Below are 11,258 nucleotides of genomic sequence, written 5' to 3'. Positions count from 1 at the left end.
TCTACAAACAACATGTATGTTCTACTAACACCATGCATGTTCTACAAACACCATGTATGTTCTACAAACATGTATGTTCTGCAAACACCATGTATGTTCTACAGACAACATGTATATTCTACAAACAACATGTATGTTCTACTAACACCATGTATGTTCTACTAACAACATGTATGTTCTACAAACAACATGTATATTCTACAAACAACATGTATGTTCTACTAACACCATGTATGTTCTACTAACACCATGTATGTTCTACTAACAGCTCGTTGGTGTATGTGGTGGTTAGTGTTGCAGTAAATCCAGCCAACTGATGCTCAGCCTTGATCCGTGTTTCTGTTCCTGTCGAGCTTTTGTTTCTCATGGAATCAGCTGTTTTGTCAGATTTACTGTCAAATTCTCAGTGAATTTTGAAACAGAAGATTCTTGGTTTCTTGGAGACAGACAAAAAGAAGGCTAAAATAAAATGTAGTTTATTTAAGCATCTAATAAGCTCCATGACTGTGCTGACTCTTTAAATAAATTATGGGATGTGGACTTGAAGAAGGCTGAAGTTCTCTTGTCAAAAGAAATCTTCATGGTGAATAGCTGACGATCCGTCAGGATGGATGTTTGTAATGTAACATACTGGGCTACACCTTCTTTAGTTTCCCTTGCTAGAGAGAGATAAACTGTTTTTTCAGACCTGTCAGCACAGATTTCTTAATTAATGTGTTTCAGAAATATGTTTTAGTTTCCTCAGTTTTTGTGTCCTCAATCAGTGAAACACACCACGAATCTGAAGCAACTGCCGTCTTCTTACACTGTCCTACAAAGACTTGCATCACATCACTGGTAATAGAGTGTGTGTGTGTGTGTGTGTGTGTGTGTGTGTGTGTGTGTGTGTGTGTGTGTGTGTGTGTGTGTGTGTGTGTGTGTGTGTGTGTGTGTGTGTGTGTGTGTGTGTGTGTGTGTGTGTGTGTGTGTGTGTGTGTGTGTAACCGCAGCCTGTTTGTTGAGAGTGAGCGAATGTGAATGCTTCGTCGCTGCATTGATTCTCTGGATGTAGATTCTATTACTCTTGGAAAAACATTTATAATTTGATCTTCTTTTGCTGCATTATAGTTTGACTTAATCGACCTTCAGCCAGGTGTTAAAACATAACATACATTTAACATTCTCATACCATATCACTCTAAATATAAATTGTACTGGCAGAGCCAGGCATTCCTCTTCCTTGTCAAAACTGACCGCCTACATTACCCACAATGCACCTTGAGACAGTGGAAGTCAACACAATTGACCAGTGACTGCTCGGTCTGTTAGGTGTGTTAGACAGGTAGCGGCTAACGTGATGTTTATCTCCTTTTCAAACTACCTTATACACGTAGACGTATATCAGGTTTGGTTCAGGTGTGCCAGTGACACGTTCATCCGCAGCACAGGTGCATCATGGGACCCTAGCACTAAAGAATCCAAATCTAACTGCATCACTTTTTAATATATCTTAGAATGACTGATTTTTTTTTTAAATTAACATTATATTAGTCAATACAAGAAGCCATATTTTGTCCATCACAGCTGAGACCCACTCAGGTGTGATGTTCCTGTTCATGTCAGGTTGTTGATGATGATGATGAAGATGATGATGATGACGGACGTCTTCTTGCTAAACATGAGACTCACCAGTGAATGTTTTGAGTTAAATGACTGGAGGGATTTACGGACACGACGGACAGCTGCCTCCAACTCACTCACAATACCTTCATGCACACATCTGGACTTTATATAACTGTAATTGTCCCTAATATGGAGACAGTTTATTGGCTCAGACTGATCTGATAACAACATGCAGTAATATTGGTCCAATCAGAGATTTAGGACATTCTGGGAGGAAAAACATGGAGATAGTATCAGCTTTGTAAGAGTGTCTGTATTATAACGAAGCTCCTGGGAACCGTTTCACACATGATGACCTGAACCAGAGAATAACAGCTTTTAGAGAGAAACGCTAAAACATTCAGCCATTAATAATGTTGTTATGAATCCTTGTTTTTCTATCGATGTACTAAAATATCCAGCAGAAAACATGATATGTTGTTTTCCTGATTTATACCATCGAGACAACAATCAAACCGTTCTGTGGTTTGGGCTAAATGCTAATGTCAGAATGCTAACATGCTAATTCCCCTAAAGTGATCTAAGTTTCATACTTTGGTCACATGACAACCTCCCGGATGGACATGAACAAACCACGCCTCCAATGATCAGCCTTCAAACACTACATGTTTTTAGTTTAAGGATAAACCGTTATGGATAAGACATTAAAACAAATAGGCGCCTCCCTCAATGTGGGCGGAGTGAAATGTTTAGCTCCGCCCACGTTGAGCAAGTAAGGGCTCCTGCGTTTGCTAAAATCCGGAGGTTCAGAATATACCAACGTTAGCCCTGTCTGCAGGTAAGTGTGTTTTTAACACATATTATTATTATTATTGTTGTTATTTATGACATGTTTACCATGCAGTCTCATGTGGGGCCTTATTATCAGCTTCATTTGAAGTTAGCACACATTCGGTCACAGAGCAAAACAATGGTTGTTAAATGATGTTTTATAAAGTTAGCAGAATTTTTACACTTTTATTGGATTATTTTTATATTTGAGGATTTATTGGATTATTTTTACACCTGAGGATTTATTGGATTATTGAGGATTTATTGGATTATTTTTATATTTGAGGATTTATTGGATTGTTTTTGCAATTGAGAATTTATTGGATTATTTTTACACCTGAGGATTTATTGGATTATTGAGGATTTATTGGATTGTTTTTGCAATTGAGAATTTATTGGATTATTTTTACACCCGAGGATTTATTGGATTATTTTTACACCTGAGGATTTATTGGATTATTTTTACACCTGAGGATTTATTGGATTATTTTTACACTTGAGGATTTATTGGATTATTTTTATATTTGAGAATTTATTGGATCATTTTTACACCTGAGGATTTATTGGATTATTTTTACACCTGGGGATTTATAGGATTATTTTTACACCTGAGGATTTATTGGATTATTTTTATATTTGAGGATTTATTGGATTATTTTTGCAATTGAGAATTTATTGGATTATTTTTACACTTAAGGATTTATTGGATTATTTTTACATCTAAGGATTTATTGGATTGTTTTTATATTTGAGGATATATTGGATTATTTTTGCAATTGAGTATTTATTGGATTATTTTTACACCTGATGATTTATTTGATTGTTTTTATATTTGAGGATTTATTGGATTATTTTTTATATTTGAGGATTTATTGGATTGTTTTTACACCTTAGGATTTATTGGATTGTTTTTACACCTGAGGATTTATTGGATTATTTTTACACCTGAGGATTAATTGGATTATTTTTACACCTGAGGATTTATTGGATTATTTTTACACCTGAGGATTTATTGGATTGTTTTTACACCTGAGGATTTATTGGATTATTTTTACACCTGAGGATTTATTGGATTATTTTTACACCTGAGGATTTATTGGATTATTTTTACACCTGAGGATTTATTGGATTATTTTTACACCTGAGGATTTATTGGATTGTTTTTATACCTGAGGATTTATTGGATTATTTTTACACCTGAGGATTTATCGGATTGTTTTTACACCTGAGGATTTATTGGATTATTTTTATATTTGAGGATTTATTGGATTATTTTTACACCTGAGGATTATTGGATTATTTTTACACCTGAGGATTTATTTACACCTGAGGATTTATTGGATTGTTTTTACACCTGAAGATTGGATTATTTTTACACCTGAGGATTTTTTTGCTCCTGATTTTATTGGATTGTTTTTATATTTGAGGATTTATTGGATTATTTTTACACCTGAGGATTTATTGGATTATTTTTACACCTGAGGATTTATTGGATTATTTTTACACCTGAGGATTGGATTATTTTTATTGGATTGGATTTTTTTACACCTGAGGATTTATTGGATTGTTTTTACACCTGAGGATTTATTGGATTGTTTTTACACCTGAGGATTTATTGGATTGTTTTTACACTTGAGGATTTATTGGATTGTTTTTACACCTGAGGATTTATTGGATTATTTTTACACCTGAGGATTTATTGGATTGTTTTTACACCTGAGGATTTATTGGATTGTTTTTACACCTGAGGATTTATTGGATTGTTTTTACACCTGAGGACTCCAGAGATTCTTTCAGAACAATTCGACATGTTTGAAACGGCTCTTTAAACATGTGTATTAGCTTGTTGCTAACAGCTTGTTGCTAACCCCATGCGGGATCGAACCGAGCCAACACGTCCCTCCGGGTCCTCCGAGGTTCGGACTCATGTCGGCCCGGTGGAGTGCACCACCGGGCCGCGCCACTGGGAGCACGAGCTCTCTCCATATCACTGTTCTGACGTCAGCAACCTGCAATTGAACGAGTGAACTACCGGAGGACCGAGCCCTGCCGGAGCTACCGGAGGCAGTAGTGTTACAGAGTCCCGCCGCCGCCCCGGAGGAGTCAAACGGAGGAAGGTCCAATCGTGAGAACCGAGCGATGCCAGCGCTGCTCCCCGCCGCCCATTAACGACGAGACGAGGAGAAGAAGGAAACCGTTATCGTGATTTACAGAAGAGAGACGGAGACCGCCGACACCGGGCTTGAGAAACGACCAGCTGCGGAGCTACACCGGCTTGTTTTAGCGCCGTGGATCAAACCGAGCGGAGCCCCGATTTAAATGCTTTAACGGCGCTGGAGTCCCGGTTTGAGAGAGGGAGCTGCCCAGGAAGACGGAGGATCACCGAGGGTTGAAGGCACCGTGCAGGAAAAGGAGGAAACCAACCAAGACAGAAAAAAAACAGGATTTGCAACCAGCTTTGTTTCACAAGTTGAATTTAACCACCTATTTATTGCGTTTTCTTCCGTGGATCCCGGTACCGGTAACGATATCAAGCTGTGTTCTTTAACCATGGGATGTACTCTGAGCGCAGAGGAGAGGGAGGCTCTGGATCGGAGCAAAGCCATCGAGAAAAATCTCAAGGAGGACGGTGTGACTGCGGCCAAAGATGTGAAACTGCTGCTGCTCGGTAAGAGACGTGGGTTCGATCCCCGCCGTGGTGGTGGTCGAGCCACAGCGGGGAAATGGGACGCTTGGGGCGGTTGAAAGGTGTGTGTGTGTGTGTGTGTGTGTGTGTGTGTGTGTGTGTGTGTGTGTGTGTGTGTGTGTGTGTGTGTGTGTGTGTAAATAAAATAAAAAGGCACGACTGTATGGAAAGCTAGACATGAATACAAATCTAACATACAATCAGGAATGAAAAGATGTGCTTGATCTTCTGAACACAGCCTGCTGTATTCTATCAGTTTAAAGCCTCCTGCTGTCATGAGATCCAGTAAAGACGAGGCAGGTGGCTGAAATGTTCTCATCACAGATAAATGCTGGAGCTCCACCACACATGAAAAAATGGCAGTCTGCAGCAGTGGAGGGCCCCACAGTGTTCTGATGGACTTTTGATTCTTGGTGGGGAAATTAACCTTTTATGTATTTAATCTATTTGACTAACTAAATTACAAGATGGAGGATGGAAGGAGAGATTTAAAAACCAGAGAAGAAGAGGTTGAGAATGAAAGGGTGCAGCCATGTTCTCCATCTTTTTATCTCCACCCTGCTGCTGTGCTGCTTCACGGAGGTTTTTAAGAGGCTGATTCTCCCTTTCTCTTCCTCCCACCCCCTCCTCTCTCACTCTGTCTCCATCTTCCTCTCTCTCTCTCTCTCTCTCTCACACACACACACACACACACACACACACACACACACACACACACACACACACACACACACACACACACACACACACACACACACCTACCTTGTTTACATTGTCTTCTTGTCTCTTCTCCCTCAGGGGCTGGAGAGTCGGGGAAAAGCACCATCGTCAAACAGATGAAGTGAGTCTTCACAGCACGGTCTAATAACTCTATAGTGCATATGTGTCCTCTCACTCTTCTTATTTTATCTCTGTCAATCTCCCCTCCTCCCTCACACACACACACTCTCACACTGGGGGGGGGGGGGGTTGTTGTGCTGTTGCTTATGTTGTCATTGAATGAAGTTGTTTGTGATCCTATGTTCACATACACTATAGTTTCTCTCCACCACCTTCCTCTAAAGGTAATCTTCCCATTCCAGTGACCTTTTAGATCTTAAACTATTGATCCATTAGGCTAATCGATTAGCTGATTGGTAGGAAATTAATGAGCAACTGTTTTGATCATTGGTTCATTGTTTAAGCTGTAAATTTATTGCTTCCTGCTTCTCAAATATGAGGATTTTCTGCTCTTCCACCACTGGAACGTGAAAATCTTGGGTTTCTGGCTGTTACATTCACATCAGTTTGGCCTTCAGGACATTTTAAAGATAGTTTTTTGGACATATTTTGTAGAGAAACTGTTAAATTGGGAAACTAAGTGGTGATTGCAGCCTTAATCGCTTGTTTTCTGGCGCAGCAGCAGTTAGTGTTGTAATGCCTTTATTTAAATAGCCGTGCCGGTGTCTGAAGGCTTCGGGTCGGTCCAGCTCGGATACAAACCCGGCTCAGCCCTCCTGCCGAGACCCAACGTCAGTTAAGAGACTTAATTAAAGCTGATGATAGTTTGGTTTCATTATATCTGATATATTTTCTACTGAATGATACTAGTGGAGGGACTAATTATACTTTAATATTATTACTTTAGTATTTTCAATATCACTGCAGTCATTCCATAATATACCTAAAGGATTGACTTTAGCTCTTCTTTAAGGTCGGCTGCACACAGGCTGCTGTACTCCTGTTCATTGGTCCTCCTGTTCCGCTGAATGCATTGATTCCACCAGGCTGCTGTAAATCACAGTCGTGGTGCAGGTTAATACCTGGATGTGTTCCTGTAATGGTTATGTAACAAAGACATGTCATGGCTGTGTAAGATTACTGCTCTTCACCACTAATCTTTCCCAACATGATCTGTTGTCTGCACGATATTGTTGTTTATTAAAAAGATCTTCAAACTAGGGCTGTCGCAGCAGTGAAAGTTTAGTTCATGATTTACTGTCATACAAATAATCACAATGAACTCTTTAATAGTTTTTTTCTGTTCATGTTAAGCCACTATTTTAGCCTGTTCATATTTTATTATACATACACCTTATGAGACAGAAGATTAGAAGAGCCCACATTCTTTCCTATTAATGAATCTGGATGCAGGGCCGAGGGCCAACAATATATGCCTATTTTGTGTGAAATTATGTTTTATTAAAATGTGACATATTTTACCGAAAATTTACTTTTTAAATCCAAACTAAAATTTCAGAATAATTAATAAACTATTCTTTAATCTGTGTAACAATAGTTTTATAATTATAAATCTGCACAAGAGCAGTTCATTGGCATTGAACATCGGAACATATGAATACAGACGACATTTCTTTTTGTCTTTTAGGTTTAAAAACTAAATGTTCAGATAAGATCTAAAAAGAAATGTTAAGTGTTTAAGACAGGAAAACCACTGTGCTGTTTTTATTTCCTTTCTTTTCTGTGAATCTGACCTGGTCCATTTCTCTCAGTGCGTCCTGGTGTTCCTCTGTGAAGAGTCATATAATATTAAAGTGGACCGAGTCTATCCAGGAAACCTTCACTTCCTGTTTCTGGATCCTCATCAGAGGAAGAAAGCCGTGGTACTTTCAACATGTGGGGCTGTGTGTATAAAGTAGGGCTGTTGAAGGTTCTGCTCCAGGGCCCTGTTCTGAGGGGGAACTGCAGAGACTCAATGAATGATTCGTGGCTAACATGCCCAGAAGATGTACATGTTGTGTTTAAGGTTAATTAGCTAGCTGTAGTTAGCAGACTGTGTTCCTGAAGTTGAAGCAACACGTCCTGTCATCGTGTTAATGATTAACGGGGTTGTAGGTTGACAGCTGTCACTCATCTGGATAACAGTGTTAAACAGAACACAGTGTTGTTGACTGACTTCTCAATAAACAGCTGAAGTTCTGATGTTTACTCTGCAGCTCAGGAGTCAGAGATGATGATGTTCCTGTTGCTGTATTTCCAGCTGACCATGCATTATTTCCTGGTTATTGACTGTAGCTGCAGCATGCAGCTTCGTCTGTCAGGGTTTAGAAATAATGAGGTGCTGAGAACAGCAAAAATGGAGGCAACAGCAAGGAGTGTGAAGGATTAAAATATGCTGTTTGTGTGGATCAAAGAGAGTCTGAAGAGGTTCCTCCTCAACTCATTTTACATCTCATTTACATGGTCAACTCAACATATTCATTAATATGTGGAAGCTTGTTTTTTACTTCAGTTTAGGTGACAATCAGTCAATCATTTTAAACTACTTTTAAAACATGTTGGAGTCAAGCAATTACAATAAATATACATATAATGAGATTTAATTACACACCATGTTCAGCTTATTGTTACGGTTGTCACTGCTCAGTCTGTAAAAGCAGTTGTACATTAGCTCTAGTAGGAGTCTGAAAAATGACCTATAATGATACAAATTCCTCATAAGGAGGTGTGTTACAAACTGACACCTTAGAAAATAGATCAGAGTGAATCCTCCCGTTCGTCACCACATCTTTACATCTCAGGGAGATTTCTCTTTTAATCATTAACAGTCTGCGACCCACATAAAACTTTATAAACTCTGCACAGGAGACGTTGTAAGATAGATACAGTTTATAATCATATATGACAGATGTTTTATGACGATGTGCTCTCACTGCTTCATCATCTGCTCTTAAACACTGAATATCAAGAATGTTGGCGATAGTTCATGTGTATCTGTGCCACAAAGAAAAAAAAAAATAAGAGAATAATTATTTTATTTAGTTTTCCTTTCGAGAATAAAGTCAAAATGAACAAAGTGAAATTATATTTGCAGGATAAAATTACATTTTGATATTAAAGTCCAATTTATGAGAATAATCCAAACTACTTGCTTTTCACTTGTGATTTTCAGTGTTTGGAAAGCTATTCATTCATTCTCTGAAAGCAGCCGTCCACCTCAGAGAACATGGAGCAACCTGCTCGTCACTATTCAGGTGATGGAGCTGATCACACATTTTAATCTGAGCACAGACACGTGAAATCACTTGTCACATTGAAGATTAAACATGTTTATTGGAAACAAATACAGATGTTTGAAAACCTTTGACTGGAGGCTAAAAAAACATAAAAAGATCTACATAAAGATGTGTTTACACGAGACACGAGACACATGATAGACATGACACACATGCTACACATGTTATACATGCTACGCATGATATACATGCTACACATGATACACATGATATCCATGATGCACATGATACACATGCTACACATGTTATGCATGTTACGCATGATACACATGCTACACATGATGCACATGCTACACATGCTACACATGATATCTGTGATGCACATGATACACATGATACACATGATACACATGATATACATGATACACATGCTACACATGTTATACATGCTATGCATGTTATACATGCTACGCATGATACACATGCTACACATGCCACACATGATGCACAGGCTACACATGATATCTATGATGCACATGATACACATGATACACATGATGCACATGCTACACATGATGCACATGCTACACATGCTACACATGATATCTGTGATACACATGATACACATGATATACATGATACACATGCTACACATGTTATACATGCGTAGCATGTTATACATGCTATGCATGATACACATGCTACACATGCCACACATGATGCACATGCTACACAGGCTACACATGATATCTATGATGCACATGATACACATGATACACATGATGCACATGCTACACATGATATACATGCTACACATGATACACATGATGCACATGCTACACATGATACACATGCTACACATGATACACATGCTACACATGATGCACATGATATCATGATACACATGATATCCATGATGCACATGATATCCATGATATACATGCTACACATGATACACGATATCCATGATGCGCATGATACATATGATACCCATGATACACATGATACACATGATATCCATGATACACATGCTACACATGATATCCATGATATACATGCTACACATGATACACATGATATCCATGATGCACATGATACACATGCTACACATGATATACATGCTACACATGATATCTGTGATGCACATGATACACATGATACACATGATATACATGATACACATGATATACATGCTACACATGATACACATGATATCCATGATGCACATGATACACATGATACACATGCTACACATGATACACATGCTACACATGATATCCATGATATACATGCTACACATGATACACATGATATCCATGATGCACATGATACCCATGATACACATGATATCCATGATACACATCATATCCATGATGCACATGATATCCATGATGCACATGATACACATGATGCACATGCTACACATGATATACATGCTACACATGCTACACATGATGCACATGCTACACATGATACACATGATACCCATGATACACATGATATCCATGATACACATCATATCCATGATGCACATGATATCCATGATGCACATGATACACATGCTACACATGCTACACATGATACACATGCTACACATGATGCACATGATACACATGCTACACATGATACACATGATATCCATGATATACATGCTACACATGATACACGATATCCATGATGCACATGATATACATGCTACACATGATGCACATGATATCATGATACACATGATATCCATGATGCACATGATATCCATGATATACATGCTACACATGATACACGATATCCATGATGCGCATGATACATATGATACCCATGATACACATGATACACATGATATCCATGATGCACATGCTACACATGATATCCATGATATACATGCTACACATGATACACATGATACCCATGATACCCATGATACACATGATACACATGATACACATGATATCCATGATGCACATGATACACATGCTACACATGATACACATGCTACACATGATACACATGATATCCATGATGCACATGATATCCATGATATACATGCTACACATGATACACGATATCCATGATGCACATGATATACATGCTACACATGATATCCATGATACACATGATATCCATGATATACATGCTACACATGATACACATGATATCCATGATGCACATGATATACATGCTACACA

At 38.5% G+C, this 11,258-nt stretch overlaps 1 protein-coding gene across 3 annotated transcripts in view; it reads left to right on the top strand.

Moving 5' to 3' along the window:
• Nucleotides 1-4,347: 4,347 nt before the first annotated feature.
• gnao1a (guanine nucleotide binding protein (G protein), alpha activating activity polypeptide O, a) overlaps nt 4,348-11,258 on the top strand; it is a 69,978-nt gene continuing 63,067 nt past the window's right edge. The window contains exons 1-2 of one of the 3 annotated variants that reach the window (XM_069719408.1): nt 4,348-5,101; nt 5,918-5,960. In XM_069719408.1, coding sequence (XP_069575509.1) covers nt 4,984-5,101; nt 5,918-5,960 — 161 coding nt within the window. In that variant the 5' untranslated portion in view covers nt 4,348-4,983. The remainder of the gene's footprint in view (nt 5,102-5,917; nt 5,961-11,258) is intronic. The other 2 variants (XM_069719410.1, XM_069719407.1) reach the window with 2 other exon arrangements.

This window comes from Brachyistius frenatus, unplaced genomic scaffold, assembly GCF_029030835.1.
Source record: "Brachyistius frenatus isolate BFR_SWC_R1_liver_20210118 unplaced genomic scaffold, ASM2903083v1 Contig_214, whole genome shotgun sequence".
NCBI classification, from domain to species: domain Eukaryota; kingdom Metazoa; phylum Chordata; class Actinopteri; family Embiotocidae; genus Brachyistius; species Brachyistius frenatus.
This window is presented reverse-complemented; position numbering and strand designations above follow the sequence as displayed.